This window comes from Micropterus dolomieu, linkage group LG07, assembly GCF_021292245.1.
Source record: "Micropterus dolomieu isolate WLL.071019.BEF.003 ecotype Adirondacks linkage group LG07, ASM2129224v1, whole genome shotgun sequence".
NCBI lineage: Eukaryota > Metazoa > Chordata > Actinopteri > Centrarchiformes > Centrarchidae > Micropterus > Micropterus dolomieu.
This window is the reverse complement of record NC_060156.1, coordinates 23,108,598-23,131,868: the sequence shown is the minus strand read 5'-3', so window position 1 is coordinate 23,131,868 and position 23,271 is coordinate 23,108,598. Positions and strand designations below refer to the sequence as shown.

Genomic DNA, 23,271 nt, shown 5'->3' with positions numbered 1-23,271 from the left:
TGTGTGTGTGTGTCGCTCTCTCGCTCTCTCTCTCTCTCCCTCTCTCTTCCCCCCCCCAAGAGAGGAAGCTACGAACAATAAAAAAAATCAGTGTATTTCTGTGTTTTAGTGGTTCAATGTATCTGTCAATTTTAATATAGCGCTCTTTCTAAGAACTGTTTAATGTCAGCTGAGACATTTGAGGTCATGATTTGAACCAAATATTATATACTTATTACAAATGTTGGTTTACTATTCTGTCATACAAAAGATAAAATGTGTGTGTGTGTGTGGGGGGGGGGGTCATGACAGCAGAGAAAGAAAACTCTTGTCTTCTATGGGTCTTACCATTATCATGCGGTGGTGATGATGATGATAATGATAGTCAGGTGAAATGCACCGACATTTCGGCTTTGCCTTGAAGAATGCAACTCAAAGATAAACATTTAAAGAGACAGCGAGTCCTAATCCTGTGTGTCCCCGTGTTAACTGTTTATTTAGCTCTTGTTAGATGCTAAATATATGTTTTTGAGTATTTGTATATCACAATGCCTATTTTCTCTTCCTGTAAATGATTTAAATATTTTTGAGGAGGATTGTTATATAAATGTCATGTATTTAGTATAAATCTGAAATTCCACCATTCACTGTTACATTTAATCAGTAAAGGTACAATTTGTAAGATTTGGCCAGAATTCTAGTTTTACAAAATAACCTTATCAAAAGGATGTGAAAAAGTAACAGTTCTGAGGTCCTGAGGACTAAGTTTGAAGGTAAATTCTCCCAGTTACTGTCACAGAAACACAAAGATGGCCAACAAAAGAAGCAATATAAAAAGAAGCAAAATAAGAGTACGCATTCGCGTGACTTTCTACTGCTGGAGATAGCTCTTGGTAAGTAAAGAGATACGGTTTGATACTGAACTCGAAATGTTTTCTTATAGACTGGTAAAAACATATTTGTTGGCTGTTTAGAGAAATGTATCTTTAGTGCAACTAACATCCACACATACCCTATCGTAAAACATTCCAAATGGAGTCACTATATGGTTTTGATGTGTTTTGATTGTTGAAACTGAGCTAAGCAAGCTTTAACATAAACTAAAGGCCAATGCCAAACATTTTTAAATAAACAGAGATTGTATTGACCCAGTAGTAATATCGGTTGTATTATATCCACTTGGCATCATTGTTATGAGATGAAACAAGATTAGAAGTTTGGAAAGTTTGCTATACAGTTTTGAGGACATTAAAAGGATTATTACATGTGTGCACACTCTTGAACAGTGTCATGGCTGCGATTAGTAAATCATGCAATTCTTGTACAATACGTCCCCCAATAGTCTTTTTTATTTTTTTTATGATGATTTTTTAAATTTTTATTATTGTTCGCTATGTAGTAATATGCAAACATTTATTGTTATGGTTAACAGTGGAATAGTATGAATTGGGAGCTTTGTGTCAATCACAGTTCACACCGTGATTGGTCGGGTGAATGAACATGAGAAAGTAAGCAGGCCATGACCTTCTCTCTCAAGCTTTTTATTCTTTACACATCTATATGTTTCTTTTCGTGTGAACAACTAAGTGAAACACTACGAGTGCCTTCAAGGAGAGACTGTTTGAAAGTGTGCACCGTTATCCCAATTATTGCTGCTCACTCCTCCCTTTTCACCCCACCTTCGAGTGCGACCATTCAGAACAGCCAAAACACTTCTCACTTCCGCCTTGTTCGTACGAGTTTGTTTTGAGTATACCACCACCTTTAGACTTTGATCATGTAATCGCAGTCTGCCCGGTTAGAGGCTGGGTGGGGACATTTGTTACAAGTGAGCCTCCATCTGCTTTACTCCTCATGTCATTTCAGCTCTATAATTTACAGTCTTATAAAGGCAGAAATGCCAAAAACACTTGTTAATAATTACATTAATCGTGTATTACTATACTTACACATTGTAAAGAAAGTACAACTTACTAAATACTAAACCTAACTATCATCATGCCATTAAACAAATCAGAATCTGAAAGAAAGTCCTGCATGAGAAGCAGGAGGAAAGCAAACGGGGTAGAAAAGCTATGTGCGAGAAGGACAGAATGTGACATTACTGGGCGGCTCTGGCAGGCGGCACGCTCTATTGGCTATGAAGGAATGTAACACACACACACGGACACACACACGGACACACACACACACACACACACACACAGTTTATACTTCATTTCCTGTGTGTGTGTGTGTGTGTGTGTGTGTGTGTGTGTCCGTTTTGGGCTCAGGGATGGGGGGGGGGGCATGCGTATACAATGAGAGAGCACAAAAGCAGGTGTGTAGTGAGTTTACACCTACAGTATATAGACACACGGTGATGGACCCCACACAGACCCACACGTTACAGAAGGCATAGAAAGTATGTGGCCTTGGCATTTCCTGGCTTCGAGAATTGACCGTGCCACCTTTGCTGCATGGTCCTACTTTCAAACCATTTCTGTTTTGATTTTGTTTCCTCCCAACAAGTACAGTTGGCCAGCCTGTCAGATAAACCGCAGTCAGAAGGGGGACAAAATGGCTGCACAGAGATAGAACTGCTCTCCCCAGCTGTTCTTGCACTTGAATGGTAAAGACATGATTCTTCTGTTGTTAGATGACATAGTACTCATTTGCATTATATTAATAATACAATGGCTTATGCTAATATGTCATGGAAGGCTAAGCAGGTTAATTTGTATGTCCCAAGGTTTAATGACACCGTCCAGGGCCAGCCTTTATGAAGACAATTCAAAGTGTGTTACATACGTCGAAATACATTTAACAACATTTTAAAAACAGTTGAATAGAATTTTAATGTTATTTAGCCTACCCTTATTGATATAAATGTGGTGGATAAAATAATACAAACATCTGTTAATATAACACAATTCAGCAGCACCACAAAGTGCAGCCTCCAAAATGAGTGTTGAATCAACACCTAAAAACAGTTTCAACAAAAAGTCAATGTTATATGTCATGTTGTCATGAAGGGAGGATTTATTGACTGTTTTAGGCTGCATTAGTTTTAGCTAGGTGTACCCAATAAACTGGCAATTATCACAAATAGTTTCAGTGCAGAAATGAGTTTTTCCAGAAGTGTGTGCTGCATAGTAGCTAAATGCCTTTGACTGGAGGTACTTTTGCCTGCTGATAAAATCTTCTTAAATTGTCTTTAGGCCATAATAAAGATATAAGAGTAGGAATAATGTGTTCAGTTTTCCTGGTTCTTGTAAGATATCTGGCAGCACATTCAGACTGTTGATGTCAGATATCTTACAAGAACCAGGAGCACCAGGTTTTTTTACATTTATGGTGTAAAACTATACACTTAAGACACTGATGATTGAGTTATTGGCAATTATCATACTATTGCCCCAATATGAATTTACTCGAGGAATCAGCTCAACGCTTGAATATAAATGACATATTTAATGAGAATATAGTAATAAATATGCATGTATGTAGATTGTACATCCAAAGCACCCGCAGTTAGTTATACTGTATGGTTGTTGTAATGTAATTTAAAGCAAGGACATAACACTCTCAGGCCCTATGAGTGACTGTCCTAATAAAATTCACCTCCTGTCATCTGTAAAAGGCAGAAGACTTTCGTTTGTGGTTGCTGTTACTGCGTGTGGCCAGCAGGGGCACCTGAGTGTCGGGGCTGAATGCCTGCTCTGTAGGAGCAGGCAGGCAGAGGTCTGAGTTGAAATGTCTTTGCTGTGAGGTCATATGCCGTTTGAGGGGATTTCCTCATCTAGGTGTGGGTCGCTCAGTTGGAGAGGGAAAGGCAGAGTTTTTGTTGTGTTTATCGCACACTCTGCTGCCCTGTTTGTCTTTTTCACAATAGTAAACATGTAAACAAAGTTCACAGATAAAGGCAGCAGTTCCTCGTCTTGCTCCCCTACCACACCATCGAAAGGAATTTTGATTTGCAGGTGGGGTCAGATCAACTCAATGCATACTTGTACTGCACAACATATACAGGAGACATGAAGAACACTAATGAGGTGAATTTAAAACTTTTAGAAGTAAAAAGTTATTAAATAGTAATGTTATATAATAACACCGCAGGTTACTGTAGTTTCACTACGATGACTTATTTCTTGTAATATTCTGAAGCAGTGGTGCTGCTTTCAGACACTTTGTTATGATATAAGTCTACTTAAACTATAAATCCTAACATTTCAAACTAAATCTTGAGCTGAAAAGCTTTTAGGGTCATCTGCTTTTCATTAACACAAGAACCACTGGCATTGTTTAATAAAAGGCCATACACTCGAAAGGAATGCTCTGCATGTTACCTCCTTCACATTTGTGCTGCTCTGTCTTAATCATAAATTACGCGGCAGCTGATTAATAGAAAATGCCAAAGTGGTTAACCAACATTTTTCACATAGGTGACCTACATACCGTCAGGCTTTTTACAGTGACCCACCTGTTAGAGCCTGGGATGAGCTTCCCATGCCCCACCTTTGGGTGTAATTGAGGAGAAAAACTGGCCAAAAGGCAAATAATTAAATAAAATGCTATTTTACATGAAGAATAAGAGGAATGCAATCAACTTGATGCATAGCATCTACAAGCAAAGTTATGGAAGCTTCCTGACCGCATAGTTAACTTTAATTTAGTTGTCAAAAAAGACCCCAATCTCCCTTGTACTATGGTATTTTAGTGTTTTGTGTTTTTTTTTTTTTAGTATCTCGTGCAAACTAAATATTATTATAATAATAATAATAATAATAATAATTTGGGTGGTGCATTATTGATGGCGGGAAACTCCCGTTGGCTTCCAAACGGGAATCTTTTAATACAGTATGCTTCCAAATTCTCATGATCCTTTTCATAATATCCATGTGTTATTGTTGGTCTTCTGTCTTTGGTTTTCTGACAACATAGCATAGATCAGTCAGCGCTTAACTCAATCTTACAACATAACTGACTGAAAACAAAGGTGACATGAACTTTGCTGCTCTCAATGAAGTTTTGAGCCTCTGTTGATTTTTAAACCATAGTGAAATGAACAAAACCCAGGAAAGGAATAAGTACTGCATGCAAAAATAAAATAAAAATACTATAGTATACTTTGGAAAATGGTGGGTAGTAAAATAAAGTTAGTGTTAAATGGGCTAAAACTTACAGAAGAACCAGTGTGGTCCATTAAAGGGAGCTTTTTGTGGTCTTTTTCAGTAAAGGCTGTCTGTTAGTGCCACTGAGGTACACACAGGAACACACTCTGTTGCTAGACTAAAACTACTGAATCATTTACATTCAATAATTGCAAATTATCATGCGACTGTAAAATAATTGTTTTGACTCAGTTTTCTTTGAATGCCAACTAAGGGTCTGTTTGCTCATCGTTTTCCCCTACCATAACCATTTCAATTTCTCAAGTTTCAATTGTTTGTTTTTTCAGTCATGTTTTAAAAATGGAATTGTCAGTAAAAACAATAAAACTTATAGTAAACGTTTCCCATTTATCTATATTTCCACTTCTAGAAATTATTTTTCGATTTCCAATAGTAGTAGTGTTGTGGCAGGCACAGGAAGTCACTGGTATGTGACCCCACATTGAGAGGATGCAGGTGCTTCAGCACCCTGTGTATTTTTTATTTATTTATTTACATATTATGTTTTTTATATTGGGTTTCTGCCTTGAACACCTTCAAGGCAGATTATTCTCATTTTTAATTCACGTTTGTAGCAGCCATGCACATGTTTGTGTTTGTGCACTTAATTGCAGATACCTGCAGCACTGTCTTTTAAAGCTTTTGTTTAGGCATGTATGTTTGAGTCTGAAAAAAAGCCACAGAATGTCTGACCAGATTGTAGTCATTTTTATTTATGCCATTCTTTAAAATTTTGCCAATTTTAGACTCTTTATTTAGGCAAAGCTCTTGTGCAGCTATTTGTGTTCAGATAACATTAAGCATTTCAAAACCTTGACTTCTTTTGTTGAATGATGGAAAAAAAGGGTGTCAACATCATCAATTTATTTATTTTTTTTGTTCGTGTGTGTGCTTCACAGGAAATGGCAGTGCGGGCACTAAAACAGACAGGAAGTAGGAACATTGAAGCAGCCTTAGAGTACATCAGCAAAATGGGCTACCTTGACCCTCGCAATGAACTCATCGTCCGTGTCATCAAGCAGACTTCACCAGGTAATGATACAACCGCAATAAGTTGACTTTAGCCAGTGGATTTTTATTTCTTCATTTCTTCTCACTACATATAGTTATTGTATGTGCTTATTGAATTGATGTAATGAGTGATCTTACTCCTTGCCTTTTCAGGAAAAGCTGGCATGCCAAACTCAATGGACCACCGACCTGCATTAGAGGCTTCAGGTGAGGCAGGTCCCATGCCACCATACCACCAGATGGGAGCTCCCATGTATGATGGGGCAGGGGGATATAGCCCTGAGGGTGAGATGCCCAGACCCTACATGACTGCTCCCCCTGTAATGAACTACATGATGCCCCCAAATGGTACAGCACAGGGCCCTGCCATGGGGAACCCAATGGGTCGACCTCCCAGTATGGGCACCTATCCAGCAGTGATGTCGACACAAAGCAACCCAGCCAATACCATGTACCCCCCAGGGGCCCAGCAGAAGGGCTACCCTGGCAGTATGGAGCAGCACGGGCCCATGATGAGCTACAATGTCCCTGGTCAGCCTTTGCAGCTCCAGCCTCAGCCACCAGGAGGCCCTGTTCCAGGCCCCCACTATGACTATGGCCATGCCAGGCCACATATGATGGAGCCTGCAGGCTATGGAGTCAAGAGGACTGCCTCCTTCCAGAACAAGATGGCACCGCCTCCCATGGCACCCCCAGAGAACTACGTCAACATGCAGGGGAAAGGGGCCATGGGCCAGAATGGTCCAGGAGGAGGAGGGGGAGGGTACCCAGCTAACCTGTACCTGGCTCCTCATTCCCACCCACGCCAGGCAAGCCCCACCTCCCACCAGGTCCACATGATGTCCCGTTCCCCAGGTGGGGTGGCAGGGATGGGCCCTGACTTCTCCGATATGCCCCAAGGCTTGATGACACCGTCCAGGGCCAGCCTTAACCTGGACCTGTATGAGCATCACTGGGCGGGGCCTCCAGGTCCTGAAGGGGCCCCTCCAGCCAGGCAACCCCAGCCCCAGGGCCCATTCAGGGGGGAAGTGCGTGTCCCCAGCAGAACCAACTCTTTCAACAGTCGCTCTGTGGGGCCCAATGGTGTCCGGCCTGCGATGGCTGCACCCCCCACAGCTGGCAAACAGGACCCCTCCTTGGGCCCTCCTAACACCATCACAGCTGTAACATCCCCGCCTATCCAACAGCCAGTCAAGAGTATCCGTGTGATGAGGCCTGAGCCCAAGACAGCTGTGGGACCCTGTCACCCCGGCTGGATGACTGCTCAGGCCCAGGACACAGCAGAGCCTCTGGCCTACATGCCAGAGGAGACCTACTCCCTTGAGCCTTCTCAGGAGCCACGCTGCCCACCACCACCTTACCCCAAAAACCTGCTCATGTCTGGGGCAGCTGGCGAGCCAGGGGCCATGGAAGGATCCGGAGTCGTGTGTGGAGCTCAGGATCTCTGCAACCCTGCTGTCAGAAGCACACATGGCGGCAGTGGAGGGAGCGGAAAGGCCGAGGAGAGCCAGCAGGTAAAAGAGAAGACAAAGATGGGCAAGGGAGAAAAAACAGTGAAAGACAAGAAGCAGATCCAGACATCACCTGTTCCTGTGAGGAAGAATGGGCGTGATGAGGAGAAGAGAGAGTCGCGCATCAAGACTTACTCACCTTTCGCTTTTAAGTTCTACATGGAGCAGCACATAGAGAATGTGATGAAGACCCACCAGCAGAAACTGAATCGCAGGCTTCAGCTGGAACAAGAGATGTCCAAGGTAAGACTTTATTGAACTCCCTGCTCTGTTACAAACTCAGTAAGTTGCTGAATCATCTTAAGAACAAACGGAAGGCAATGAGAAGGCCTCTTTGTTAAACTGACTTTGAACTTTTAATCCTTGTTTAGCTTTTTGAACAATCTCATTCAAACGTTTGGTTTTGCTGGAAAGCATCTTCAAATTAGAGAAGCGCACCAGTGGTTTTGAATGTTTCAGCCCATTAACTATAAATTGTGTATACATTTTTGCAGACCATTTTCCAAAGGAGACCATAAGCTTTCAGACTGAATCTATTCCAGTCAGCTGTTTAAATATTAAGATCAACTTTAACAGACTTCAAACTTTCTTGAGATCCATTGTAGTGGAAAACATGGCTGGCATGTGTATCTTTCTGTCAAAGTTATGATGATACTTACTGATGATTTTGCAAGCAGCAACATTTGTCATTTTTATAAACATATATAACATCCAGATTTACAATTTTGTGTGGCGCATTTTAGTAGAGTAGGCATCCATAAGTTCTCAGACATTCTGGACTGCATCAACTTTGTAACATTTAGACAAATAAATAATAGCAGTAAATTCTTCACTTAGGGCTGGACAATAAAACAGTACCAGTCATTATCACGATATAAAGTTTTTCAATAACAATATAACAAATGTTCAATAAATATTCAATAAATGCTTGAATCATACACGAATTAGGACTTTTATTAAGATGTTTATTTTGTTGAGGAAAAAGGACTGAAAAAAGCTTTTACTTAATTTACTCATGCATATTTGTTGACGATTCTATCATAATTGTTTTGAATGATCTACCTCTGATTTGTGAAGTGATCCACTGTTTGGCATCAAGTGTTGACCATAAAGAAAAGTTTAAACCACAATTAACCATCAGGTTTCTTTCAACTTTAACTCAGGAGCTAAAATCTGCTTTTAACAATTTGATACTTATCGATACTGAAAGATATGAAACTATGAAGACTATTCTGTCTCCAGCAAGCTTTGAATGTCTGTCATTTTCATAGTGTGTTGAAAGAACATTAAAACACTAGCTCTCTTTAGGTTGAAATCAATAATAAAAAACTCATCTACATGGTTTGGAAAATGGTCAGGAGTAAATTAAAAGTAATTTGTAGTTAAAGAGTGCATGATAATGAGTTGTGTGGAGCAGTGATGTCCAAGATGTTGTCATCCAGAGAATTCTCCCTCAGGACTTTGTTTTGGACAACAAGACTTTTGTCTTGGATTGAGAAGTCAGTGAGGTCATACTGTTTGCATGACCTTGTCCTGAGTCATGACTCTGGCCTCTGCTCTTTTGACCTACTTGACTTGAAAGGCATTTTTTAGGAGAAAAAATACTACAGCCTCATCCCAAACAGTTAGGTAACAGAATTAGCTACAACAAAGTTCAGGGCACTGGGTTCAGCACACGGCACATTTCTTGGCCAAAAATAAATGACGGATAATCGTTTATTCCCCTCAACATCTTTCTTAACCCCTGTCCTTCCTACCCAGGCTGGCCTATCGGAAGCAGAGCAGGAACAGATGAGGAAGATGCTGAATCAGAAAGAGTCCAACTACAACAGGCTACGCCGTGCCAAAATGGATAAGTCCATGTTTGTCAAAATCAAGACATTGGGCATAGGTGCCTTTGGTGAAGTGTGTCTTACACGTAAGGTGGACACAGGTGCACTTTATGCCATGAAAACACTGCGCAAGAAAGATGTCCTCAACCGCAACCAGGTGATTTAATAAATTTTTCTTCATTAAGTACATAGTAATAGTTTTGAAGAAGTCTTCGAGTTAGAGCCTGTGCTTTTGTACTAGTTACATAGAGGCATTCACCTGTTTACCACGTTTGTACATAGAATATTGATCCATCACTAATGAGGAACAGCCAGTTTGTGCCTGTGCAGATATTATTGCTGTTATTTAAATATGTGATGACATGTTGTTATGCAAACTATTTCAAATGAGACCTTTCTTTGGTGCAGGTGGCTCACGTGAAAGCAGAGCGCGACATCCTGGCTGAGGCAGACAACGAGTGGGTGGTGCGTCTCTACTACTCCTTCCAGGACCGTGACAGCCTCTACTTCGTCATGGACTACATCCCCGGAGGAGACATGATGAGTTTGCTCATCCGAATGGGCGTCTTCCCTGAACCTCTGGCGCGTTTCTACGTAGCGGAGCTGACATTGGCCATCGAGAGCGTCCACAAGATGGGCTTCATCCACCGCGACATCAAGCCTGACAACATCCTCATTGACCTGGACGGACACATCAAGCTGACGGACTTTGGCCTCTGCACAGGCTTCCGCTGGACGCACAACTCCAAATACTACCAGAAAGGTGAGGCAGTTTGTGACAGGTGCTCTAGTATTAACTTTCCCATCCAGCTAATCCAGGTCATTGTTTTCTGGCTGGATTATAACCGCATTGCTCCCCTTCTTCTGTATCCAGGGAGCCACGTCAGACAGGACAGCATGGAGCCCAGTGACTTCTGGGACGATGTGTCTAACTGCCGCTGCGGCGACCGGCTGATGACACTGGAGCAGCGCGCCAACCGGCAGCACCAGCGCTGCCTCGCTCACTCCCTGGTGGGAACACCTAACTACATCGCACCAGAGGTGCTGCTGCGCAAAGGTGATTGAGAATACGATGAATAATTTAATCAGACTGGGCTGAAATATTGAGCCAACACAATAGAAACAAGTACAGTACAAGTCACGTACAAATATGTATAAAACTGGATTTTGCTTTATGTTTGTCTCTAAAGCGAGAGCACTTGCATATGAATCTGATATTTGTGTATTGTGTGCAGGTTACACCCAGCTGTGTGACTGGTGGAGCGTGGGAGTGATCCTGTTTGAGATGCTGGTGGGACAGCCGCCTTTCCTGGCCCCCACGCCTACAGAGACTCAGATTAAGGTCAGTGAAGAAGAAAAATATCCCCGCTTTGATTAATGAATTGTCTAGAAAATGTCTGGGAGTGGGCTCAACTGGGGAGATCTCAAAAGAACTGCCAACTACTGAGTGAGGTTGAAGACAATTTGTCAATGGCTTAAGTCAAGTAAGTATGTCAAGATTTAGAAATTAAATCATTGAGTGGTGGATGGATGAATGATTGTCATCCTTGGATCAATTCAGTCGCAGCAGGAAAACTACAGGAAATTGTCTTTACACAGATGCGGCTCTTGCATCGAGAGCAGTGGTAACTGGTGATTTCTTACCTTGGTGGTGATACAGGCACTGAGGGTTTGATCAAATCAAACAAACTTCGGACTTGGGGCAACAGCCGTTTAGCCTACCAGCCAGCTTACTGCTCCTCTTTTGTCATGTTGCTGCCATCTGCTGGACTGGACCAGTGGGGCTGGAAATCACTAATATTGTGCTAATGGAGAGATGCATCCTAAGAGGCTACAGTTCAATCTAAACTGGGAGAAGTTGAATAAAATATGAGCTAAAACTACCACAGAGTTTTACTAGCCCAAATATGACCTGATTTAATATTTTATGGGGTGTAGGGTGTAGTTTGCCCAATTGTCATTTAAAATTGTAAAAGTTCAGATTAGTTTAAAGACTTTGAAAGTTAATTCTTGAAAAATAGTAGATGTGAATCTAACAGATTAATGATGGCAGTAAACATCTGCATCTGACTTTACTGTAGCTGTGGAAACCTCATGTATGTGTGTGTGTCTCCCCTCCACAGGTCATTAACTGGGAGAGCACACTGCAGGTCCCTGCCCAGGTCAAACTGAGCCCTGAGGCTGTCGACATCATTGGCCGTCTCTGCTGCTCTGCAGAGGATCGTGTGGGTGCCAATGGCGCAGGTGAGATCAAGGCTCACCCCTTCTTCGCCCAGATGGACTTCTCCAGCAATCTGCGGCAGCAACCCGCCCCCTACCGGCCCAAGATCGCCCACCCGATGGACACATCCAACTTCGACCCCGTGGAGGAGGAGGGCGTTCCCGGGGCGTGGAGTGACAGCGGGGACAGCACCCGAGCCTTGGACATGCTCTGCTCCCCGCATGGGAAACACCCAGAGCATGCTTTCTACGAGTTCACCTTCCGCAGATTCTTCGATGACAATGGCTGCCCCTTCCGCTACCCTAAACCACTTGAGGCTAGCAGTGGGTCGTCAAGCGTCACCGGAGCCACCTGCATGGGCACAGAAGAGGAGGATGAACAAGAACAGGAGGAGGAAGAGGAAGAGGATGATGAAGAGGAGGAGGAGGGAGAGCAGGGGGAGGGATGTGAACCGGTGTACGTCTAGAGCTGCAGACTGACAGGCTTTCTGAGCGTTGTGTGTTTATTACTGCCGACTAATGCTCATCATTTAGCTCATGTCCCTCCAACCTGCCACTGCTCTTTTTCTGTGTATGTGTCCGTGTGCATTGATGTGTACGCTACACATGTGTGTCTGAGTGTTTTTTTTTTGCATATCTGGCATGTGTGATTGTTAAGTTGCAGGAGCAGAATTGATGAACATCGCCACCTTGTGGAATTTATAGTGCATCCACAATGGCTTTAAATACAAAGCTCCTCTGATCCGGGACCAAAAAACAACATTCTTTATGTGACTGATTGCATCAAGGGTGAAGCATGTGCGGTTGGAAGAGTAAGACTTGGAAACTGTACAGCTTGAAAGGAAATAGTTAATATTCTTGGGAATGAAAGGATGTCTGGATTACAGACAAGATTTCTAATTTGAGGACTGCTTCTGGTTCTTCCAGCAGTTTCTTTACCCATTCCTTCCACCCTTGTGTCTTACGGATGTCTGAAACACCTCCATGGTCACGTTCAGACACAGGAGCTGCTTCCTGTTCTACCTGAGCTGCTTTACACTCGAATATTGGACACAGCAGTGAGAAGAGTGGAACCAGTTTACTTGTTGATTGTTGAGGGCGGGGGACTGAATAAGCATCACACCTCTATCACAGCTGCTAAATAAGCTACAAAGACACATGCATGCACGTGCACACACTCACACACGGTTATTATCAATTAGTTAAAGACAGTGTTTGCAGGTATATTTCAGTGTCCAGTGTTGAAGTTTCAAGATGTTGGCACAGACTAGATGATGAATTCTCCAAAATTCCTCGTGTTCACCCACAGAGAAACTGTTTAGCAGCCCTCTTGTGTGACAGAGAATGTGCATCCTTTGGCAGCATTCAGTTTTCAATTTTTAAATATTTCTCTGTCATTAATTTAAATTTCTGCAGTTTAACCAAATAGAATATTTTTGGCTGCTCCATCTATCATTTATATCCACAAATGCCTAATTCTGTGCCAACTGTAGGTCAGTGTAATGTTTTATTGTTAAGATGAAAGCCTGATCCTTCTTCCCTCAGATGGTTGCTGTTACAAATATCCGTGAGTTCATAAAAATACTTCCTGTTACTGATTTCCTATTCTAGCTTACCATTTCAATATTCACCTACAAAAAATGTTAAATCTACACAGGCACAAAGGGCATGTGTAGAGTTTGAGAAATCTAGCCCAATCCAACACTGAACCACTGTAGCCTTTATTGAGCCCAAGCCTTATTAAAACAAGAAATATTATTGTAAGCCTGAAATGCAGTGGATTTCTGTTCATAAATTATAGGAAGAATTGGATCAGATGGAAAGATTGCTCTCTTGTTACTTGTTACAACACATATTTTCCCATTCTTTATTTTAGGGGAAAAAAACGGGTGAATGGAATGAAACCCAACCTGATTGAAGAGAATTAAAAGGAATCAGAGCCAGACTTTGACAGGCCTGAACACGGCGGGTCGGGCTGGGCTGAGTATGTTTCTGACTGAGAAAAGTTCTAATACACACACGCACAGCTATTTTGCAAAGATCAATCCCACAGTTGCATTGTAACATAACCGGCTTCCTGTATCTTCTGGAGGCAGTCATGAAAACACAACGCAACACGTTCTTACAACAGCAAACATGATAGTATGACTATGTGCAATACAAAAAAAACCATTATATAAATAGTTTTCTAAACACTTAATATCCTTTTGAACGTTTAGTACTGAAATGTACAAATATATTGGTTTATATATATTTTTCTTTTTTCAGTTACAACATGCTGCTTATTATTGTGGTTAATATTATTCACAATATTATTATAATTGTTACTACATTTGTACCTGTTTTCTTTTGTTGTGGCTTAAAGAATTTTTGGCTTAATTGCCGAGTGTGCTTGGGTTTTGAAAGTAAAGAGCTGTGTGCCTTTTCTAATTGAATGTTGGGGTGTGTATCGCCGCTAGATAACGAAGGAGACAACAGTGGTGATCAGTGTTTGCAGAACATAGAATACTCTTCGCCTCCTGCAGTCGGGCTGGCCCTGGATGTAGGAGAGTAGGGTGTTAAGGATTCTGGTTCAGAAAAGAGATGGAACAGAGTAGATACAAGTTAGAGGAAGAGGAGGAGTGAGGCAGGTTGTCTTGAGATTATGTAATTTGAAAGAGAAAAAAAACAGACTAGTTTTCTCTATTTTACAAAATTGCTAATGGTTAGACTTCTGCAAAGTGTTTGGTACATTTTCTCTATTTATCCAAAATGACCACAAGTTTGAGTGTTGTTTAACTGTATACTTTTGCTACAGATCTGTGCCATGTTCTTTATTAGAGCTCTGCTGTCCAGCAGACGACGCTGTCACCCAGTATCTTCTTGCTTATTGACAATCAGTAAACAGTAACTGGTCTCTTTGAGTCAAACTGAACGGTTTGGTCAATTATAACACCAAACAGTTCCAACAGTATTCTGAATTTGACTTAATGACTGGGAATGCTAAAGAAGTCTTTGAGTGATTCTCTGATGCACAACTGGCAGAATGATGAAAAATGTGTGGCTCAGATTTGTTACAGAAGATTTTGATGTTTGTTTGTTTTTGTGTTTTTTTGCTTGACAATGTATTAAAAGTTTGTTTTTCTGTAAATGTGCCTTGTGTTCTAAAGTGAGCAGCACAATCCTAAACGATTGCCTTATCACCATCTCTTTTTCACAGACCTCTTTTACCTGTTGTTATTATTCTTGATCTGGGGAAGTTGATGTCTCACATTCACACTGGCTTTGTTTACACGCACCAACAATCAATCTTATTCTTGTCAGTAACTTACAATAAATATAATTAGATAAGGTAGAAAGGGAGGAAAATTGTGGGCGCAAAAATAAATTACAATGCCTGACATCTGAGACTAATGAGATGTGTAATCTTAAGTTGTCTCTTTGCCCTTAAAATCACAAGGAAATCCAATTAGATGCCACTTTTCTGTAACTCAATGTATTTCTGCAACATATAGTTTTAGGAAAGGGAAACAGGGTCCTCACCGCTGTACAATGTTCCAACTCAGGTTATGTTGAAATTTAATAAGGTGCTGGTTTTATTTGAGTTTGATTGTTCAAATTTTTAATTTCATATCACAGACTGACTGATTTGTTGCATCTATACAAAAAAAAAATTAACGTAATCACTATGTGAAAGAACCTTTTTTTTTTGCTGTTTTTCATGAATGTCTAATGGTGGCTCAAACTGGACTAAAGCCAGTAAATTCTGCATGTAAACATAGCCAGTGTTGTCTGTGAGCTGCCCAGATAAACCATAGTCTTCTACAGAGCAGCACCACTGGATCCATAATGGATTAAGTGCCCTGCTCAAGGGCACAATCATTGAGATTAAGGCAGACAGGTGTTGCTTTTTCACTCTTCCCCAGACACCGTTCCACCTCTTTAAACCTCTCATTGATTGCGTTGTCAATCTACATTGACCAGGACGGACTGCTTCATTAAAAATAGCTTTATTACGTGAGCCACAGCTCTCTGCAGAGTGTTTGTGTTTCACAAAGTGTGAGGTTGTTCCTGGATATGTTTTTTTTCTTTTCAATTTCTAAGGTTAGACAGTGATGACTGACAATCTTTGACTGACTTGATATGCTCCGATCTGATTTCTTCATGAGACTTACTTATGTATCCTTTTTCATTTACTCTAAGGAGTCTCTTGTTGTCTTTGATGCTCCTTAAAGTATGATACAATTCTTACTCTTGAATTTATATTTATACAGATATACATATTTTTTGTATCTTTTTCCCCCTTTTTTCAATTTCCCTTGTGCTAATGTTCAAAAATCCATGTCTACGCAGTATTATAGATGTTGTAATGTGGACAGCCATCTTTTTTTACATTCATGTATGAACTGAGAATTTGTAAAAATGCTTTCACAGTCCTTGTGTGTAAAATGTATGTATAAATTAAATTAACCAACATGAACTTGTGCTTTATTTCAGTCCATTAGTGTGCCAAAGGTGATATATTAACTTTATTATCCTTTCTAATTGTTAGTTTTAGGCCTGTCATAGCTTGACAGTTAGATCACATATTGAAAAAATTTAGCTCATGAATAAACATCTGTTGTATACCATGTGAATTTAATGTGATATACAGTCTGTCATCCCTCCAGAGTAAATCCATCTGAATTCAGTTTGCATACCCCTTTGTTCATTTATTATTTGTGTATTTGCATTTAATAAATAGACATGGTGGGGCTAATATCTATTATTTTACATACATGCATGTGAATTTTCACAGAGTTCAATACACTTTTATCTTGACCTGTAATAATACATCAGATGTTATTTGTTTATTACATTTAGTAGTATTATCTGCAAACTACAAGTACCTCAAAATTGTACTTGAGTACATGTACTTGTGTTACTTTCCACCACTGCTGATGCATTAAAATTAAAGCAGCACTTTAATGTAAACACTGGTCGAGGTGGAACTAATTTATATCTATTGATTACTCAATTGGGAACCTGTGCTTCATATTTTCACATAAGTAAATTAGATACTATGTTTTCATTTAAATGTCTGTTCATTACAGATTACACAACTTTCATTGTAATATTTTTGCTGAAGCGAACAGGACTTAAAAAAAAAAAAAAAAAAAACACGTCTTGAGTTGGAGTAAATGTCTTCTTCTCTGGATTACATAACTCCTCTGAAGTTGCCGGGTTTAGGGTCGGTTGGGGTTGAACCCTGCCGGGTACCAGCGCAGTAATCCCACAATGCAGAGCGCATGGCGCGTCATTGGAGAGGGACGACGATGATGGCGGCGGTCGGTGCACCAGAAGTGATCACACAGCTGGAAAGCGCTGCCAAAGTTTTAATGGTGAGATATTCAGCGTTGTTTTATAGCCATGAGAAGGGCGGCACATATATCTTAACTTTGTCACGGGTGGAGTTTGGCGGTTGGGAACCCCCGCGGTTGTTTGTTTCTTCTCGGTTTTTGTTGTTGAATGTGTTCAGTTTTTAACAGAAACGATATGTGAGCGATGCGTGGCGCCTTGCCTTGCCTTCCCTTCCCTTGCCTGGCTCCATCCCGCAAAAATAATCCGCTCATCATCTACCCCCGTTTTCATTTTCATCCTTCCTCTCAGAAACCGCCACCACCCTAAAAAAAATATCCTCCCCTCCAACCCCACGTTTGGACACTTTCCAATGTGGCTCCAGAAAGTTGAACGGTTCGTGTCGCTGTCCCTTTTCCAGCCGTTAACGTTGCATCAAGTTTTATTGCACTCATGAGACAGTTAGAGCATCCCGGTGCTGCTCGCATAAACACGCTGTTGATTCACTCGGTGTGTAGCTTTAGCTTCTTCTGTATCCCCCCAAAACACTAATTTACATCAAGTGTTTGTCTCTGAACACCCTCCAGCCTCCGTTGGACTATATTACGCTGAATACACAAGCTAAGAGCAAGTGGCTAACCATGTGCATGTCATGAGTCTCTGTGTGCTGGGTGAATTTAGCTAACTAGCTGTTGCTTTCTGCCATTTTGCTTTCCCTTTGCTTTGGGGGGGTTAAACTGGACATTGTTGTCCTTTTTTAGAAGATGACACTGACTGAGATTTAGTGGCTTTATGTCAACACAAACACACGTATGGCCGGTGATTCACATTATAGACAGCAGGTGTCTTCTGAATGTCTCGTTTTAGACATTGTGTGAATCACAATGTAACTGTATACATTTGTGTTTGTAGATTAACCAGGGGTGTAACAGTAAACATCACATTTTACTAATCAGTACATGGCTCTTGATTTAATAGAAATTGTGGATTTATGGTTAAGTCAAAGTACACTGGTTAATATTATATCTGTTTCAGGTTGATTTTATTACATGATAAAGCGCTGCTTTTAAAATATGTCATCTATTATGCTGCTTTGGAGCCACTTGAAACAGCTCAAAACTAAACTCTGTTCTTTCACCCAGATGTTGTACTCATACTCCTTTTTTTTTTTAAAGATTATGTTTGGCATTTTTGCCTTTATTGTAGAGTAAAGAGATGGATATGAAGGGGGGGGGGGGCATAAGATATAGGTCAACATGTCTAATCAGATTGTGAATTTTGTGAATTGGTTGCACGCCTCAAATGAATACTTCCAGTTTGACTTTAATCTTTTAGGCTACATAATCCTTTGTGGTAAACATCAGATTACCTATATGTGATTCCACGTACCTACACAGACATTTTGATATACAGTTGTGGACATTGTTGCTCCCTTTTAGTTTGTTGGATGAGATTCTGATCTGGCCAGTGTGCTGATATTTATCATTGATTATCTGGCATTATTTTAGGGATTGTGATCCGTAATGTGCAGATTTTAGTGCCTCGATGAAGCAGGGCCGGAACATTAAGTTGTATAGCTTTTGTACTATTCGGTGCAAGACCTTATTCAATATAAATGGTGAATTGAACAATTTATTTCAAAATTTGTTGAACATTGTGGTATACTGCTTGTGAATTGCATAGCACTGTATTAAGAGGTGTTTGTAACATCTAGTCTACCGTCACTGAAATAACACTATAAATTATATCACCTCTCTACAGTTTTGATAAAAACTATTGTAGTATTATGACATTTATTAAGGTAGTATAATACATGAATTGTTTTGTTGTTTTTTAGAAAAAATTCAAATTCTCTGATTCCAATGTGTATATTTTCTCGTTTGTTTCCTCATTTATGACAGTAACTGAATATGTTTGGGTTGGGGACAAAACAAGACATTTAAAGACGTCGTTTTGGGAATAATCATTAGTTCCAGCCCTATGTATTGTAATACATCAGTTACCATCAGCAACCATATTGAGTGTACATGGTGAGTAGTTGAATAGTGTGGTAAAGTAGAGTGGATTATTATAGTGAAGATCTGGATTATTAGTCCCAAAACATTAATAGATTGACACTACAGGGCCGTGATCAGGCAATACATTATACTGGCACTGAATTGACTACCTCCTCCTGACTTTGTGGGGGAAAAAACATAATCATTACAAGACATTATCAATGATGAGAAAATGTTTCGACACAAAACAAAAGGGCTAAAAACTGGTTGATTTCGTTTTTTTTTTTTTTTAACAAAGCACTGTTTTACCTTTGTTACCTTTTTTTTTTTGTTTTGTTTTTTTTTTTTTAGAAATGCCAAACACACTTTCTTTGGTACAGAACCTTTTAACTTTGCTCTCTTGATAGCTGTATTCAGTCGAGAAATCATTGTACCATATCAAATTAAATTCATATTTTGATCTTGTACTTGAGTAAAATTTATCCATCAGTATCTTGATTTTTTTTTTTTATGATAGTATGACAGTATTTTAGAGCAGAGTAGCACTCAGTAGTAGCTTCTCTGTCGAGGTGGTCAGTGCACAAGAGCAGAAGGAAATACAGCAAAATATTCACCGCAATAGCACATGATATTTACCATAGAGGTTTCCCAGACTCACTTTGAACATATTGTATAATATGTTATGGGTGACTTTCTGTTGTGAGTTAAGTGTGCCTCTTGGGTAATGAAAATGTGTCCAAACTGTGACAAGTACATTCACAATTCTTTAAGTAAGTACTGTCCGTACCGTTGAATATGCAAACATGTTAATATTTACATGACAGTCTATAGGCATGGGACTTCTTTAAATTTGTTATTTTGATTTTTATAGAAAATCTACTTGATATTAAAAGCATTAATATGGTTTATAGTTATTCCTTAATGTAATAAACAGTCATTGATTGAAATAAACAATTTAGCATTTTTAATTCAGCTCGCATTTGCAAGTTTGTTAGCAGAACAGTTGAGTTACACACTTAGCGGACACAAAACAACATTTTCATTCATTTGGATTCTTGTCTCTGGCTACTTGATGAATGTAAGTCCAAAGCCAGTCTCCTTTTTTTTTTTAGCTCTGTTTTGGTCTCCACCAGCTCCTGTAATATCTGTCTCTTTAGCTGCTAAATGCTCCACTATGTTTGCCAGCAAATCTGTCTGTTTGCTTTTTGTGGTAAGCTAGGAAAACTAGTGGTGTAAAGTGTGTTTATCAGACTTAGTTGAAAACTTCTGCCTGTTGTGGTTGAAAATGATGCAGATGAGCGCAATGAGTCTGAACTAAAACCTTAAGGTTGTGGGCTTTAAAATCAAAACAGTTCGCTGAAAGACGCTTAAAATGCTTCAGTCAGAAGCTTCAGAGTCCACTGTTGATTCCATTGTTAATATAAAATGAATATTTATTAGTGCCACTTTAAAATTTTTTGTCATCAAATATATATTCCATGTTAGTGAGATATTTGTCATTGAATTTTTTGGGCATGGCATGTTTTGCGACTGCATCATAGTATATTATGTGTCTTGAAGTGAGTGTGTGTCTGTGTGCGCTCAGATAAACGGTCTTTCTTTACTCTGCTGCCTTCAGCCGCAGAGCTGCTTTTACTGCAATTAGGCCTGGAATGTGACTTTCCTGCTGAGCTGTATCATGGCGACACTACTCAATAAAAGTCTGTGTAACACTTTCTCACTTTTATTCATAGCGCATTTGGTGTTGTAATGCCTTTTTTGTTATTATGGAGGCTTTTCTGTTATTGACTGTCTTGTTTTTGTACTTCTTCTATAAAGTATGACTACAATATTAATATCAGGGCGTGTAATAGTTCTCTTAATAGTATTTGTTTTAATGAACGTTTACTGTACACTGTACCATCTCTAATCTTAGCGAACCACTAATGGTGCCTCCTTTCCTGGGACAAACTTGTCCAGCTGTGAGCTTGGTTGTCAGTGAATTTACAGCATGAAAATAAACGTTCTCATCTGGATTTTTGATTTGACAAAATAAGGAGTAAAAAATTATCCTTGTGGTACTGAGCAGTGTCATGTCTTGCACCTGACATGTCAGTTTTCTTTGTATTTAAAATATGATTGCTAGTAGAACATCTTCTTCTATTTCATCTTATGGCATGTTTTTCCTGCAAGAGGTATTGTGCTCAGCAGCAGCATTTCATCACAGAACACCTTATATGCATTCCTGGCTGCTACAATGTTAGCAAAGACATAATGTCACATAGCTAAACCTGTGTTTCACAAATGTGGAGACCAACATTATCAAGAAAACACAAAGCTAATTGAAATCCTGCTAACCTTTTGTAGTGTTTTGTAGTTTGAGCTCTGTTGATATCATTAACCACAATCTACAAACATATGTACAGTGTTTTCACAGTGCACATGCACATTTCAACAATATACCTTCCATTGGCTCAACATACATTTTTCTTGGACACATAAAATAATAATCATGCTTCAGTAAGGGTATATTAGCACTGTGCTAACAAGCCCATGCTACTATTAGCATGTTAGCAGCTATATACTCGTTGACCATAACCCACCAAAAAAAAAAGTTTTAAAATCACAAATATATATTTGAATTAGATGTTCTGAGAAGTATGAGAACTCAATTTTCTAGACCATTGTAAAAATAAACTAAGCGTTGTCTATAAATGCTAATGTGTGTTTTTTTAATGTTATTTTTTACAGGCACCGCCGTCCATGGTCAGCACAGAACAGAGGCAGCATGCTGAACACATATTCCTCTCCTTCAGGAAATCCAAATCCCCTTTTGCCATCTGCAAGCACATCTTAGGTAACTAGTGACTTAATTGTTTAGGCTGCATAGCTTATTTTTAAGACATCATTTTATTTTAACATTTTTAATCTAATGAACCCCATACAAGTTGAATCAACACCTCTCTAAGGCCCTGTGTCCACGTTTTTTCCTGAGGCCAATGGTTTTTTTCAGTTGATTGTAATGGGAGTGCCGCGTTCTTACATCATGGTAAAAACACCAGCAGCGTGACGAGGCGCTGAGCATCTTTTCCGCACTGGGCGATTTTTTTCCAATGCCGAGAGTTTAATTAGTTTTTTTAATTGAAAATTAACATACAGCACATAAAGACATACAACATTTCCATCCATCGTCAACCATGCGTACAGGGTCGCTGGAGCCAATCCCAGCTGACATCGGGCGCAAGGCAGGTTACACCCTGGACAGGTCGCCAGTCCATCGCTAGACAAACAACACCTAAGGACAATTTATCAACTAGCCTGCATGTGTTTGGATGGTGGGAGGAAGCCGGAGCACCCGGAGAGAACCCACGCAGACACGGGGAGAACATGCAAACTCCACACAGAAAGGCCGGGGCAGCCGGGGTTTGAACCCACGACCTTCTTGCTGTGAGGCAACAGTGCTAACCACCGTACCGCCCACATACAGCATTTCATTCTACAAAAATAATTTAACATTCATTAAGGCTTTCTGATTAAAATGTCCAGGTTAAAGCACCAAGTCTGAGTAGCTATATAGTCTCCTATTAGTTTCAAACAGTTGACTAACAAGTAAAATATTATTATTAAATTAGTTTTCAAAAAATATTGACTTGTTTTTATATTATTATTCCAAATATAATATTGGTGTAGAGAGAAGTTATGTTTAAATAAGAGAGACCCGGACAAAGCATGTTCTTATGAAAGTTTAGGGATTTTGCTGATATTATAATTACATAATAAAAGAAAGTCCAGGCCACCAATCTTGGAAAAGATTGCATTTGGAATGAAATTCCATAATGACGAAGGATTATTAGCGAATTGTCTAAGGCAATTGATTTTAGAGTTGTGAAGTCCAGAAAATTCAAACCCCCACACTGAGTAGTGTTCATAATCACAGACTTTTTAACAGAGTTTTGTTTTTCCAGACAAAATTAAACAACATATTGCCAATTCTTTTGTGTCAACATCCAAAGACAAGTAAGTGAGTCTGGATATGCCTTCTGCTTTAGATAGTAATATTCTGCCTCTCATAGATAAATCCCTGAGCAGCCAATGGTTTAATTTCTTTGTTTGTTTTGTCAGTGATTGGGTTAAAATTGAATAGACTTCTTGCGTTTTGGTCTTTGGAGATCACTGCTTCCAGGTATGTTACCTGATCCATCACAGGGATATTGCATGTAGAAGAGACAGTACATTCTTTAATTGAGTGTAGTTTCGATGTGCCTTCTTGCAG

The 23,271-nt window shown here is 39.9% G+C and overlaps 2 protein-coding genes across 2 annotated transcripts in view; both read left to right on the top strand.

The window, feature by feature from the left end:
* The window catches only part of lats2 (large tumor suppressor kinase 2), a 32,180-nt gene extending 16,015 nt beyond the window's left edge, over window positions 1-16,165 (top strand). Inside the window, exons 3-9 of the mRNA XM_046053651.1 lie at window positions 6,032-6,164; window positions 6,297-7,897; window positions 9,416-9,643; window positions 9,895-10,249; window positions 10,361-10,543; window positions 10,722-10,828; window positions 11,610-16,165. Of these exons, the coding sequence (XP_045909607.1) occupies window positions 6,032-6,164; window positions 6,297-7,897; window positions 9,416-9,643; window positions 9,895-10,249; window positions 10,361-10,543; window positions 10,722-10,828; window positions 11,610-12,173 (3,171 nt within the window). The 3' untranslated portion in view covers window positions 12,174-16,165. The remainder of the gene's footprint in view (window positions 1-6,031; window positions 6,165-6,296; window positions 7,898-9,415; window positions 9,644-9,894; window positions 10,250-10,360; window positions 10,544-10,721; window positions 10,829-11,609) is intronic.
* Window positions 16,166-16,909: 744 nt separating this feature from the next.
* xpo4 (exportin 4) overlaps window positions 16,910-23,271 on the top strand; it is a 63,946-nt gene continuing 57,584 nt past the window's right edge. Inside the window, exons 1-2 of the mRNA XM_046053993.1 lie at window positions 16,910-17,066; window positions 21,750-21,855. Coding sequence (XP_045909949.1) covers window positions 16,974-17,066; window positions 21,750-21,855 — 199 coding nt within the window. The 5' untranslated portion in view covers window positions 16,910-16,973. The remainder of the gene's footprint in view (window positions 17,067-21,749; window positions 21,856-23,271) is intronic.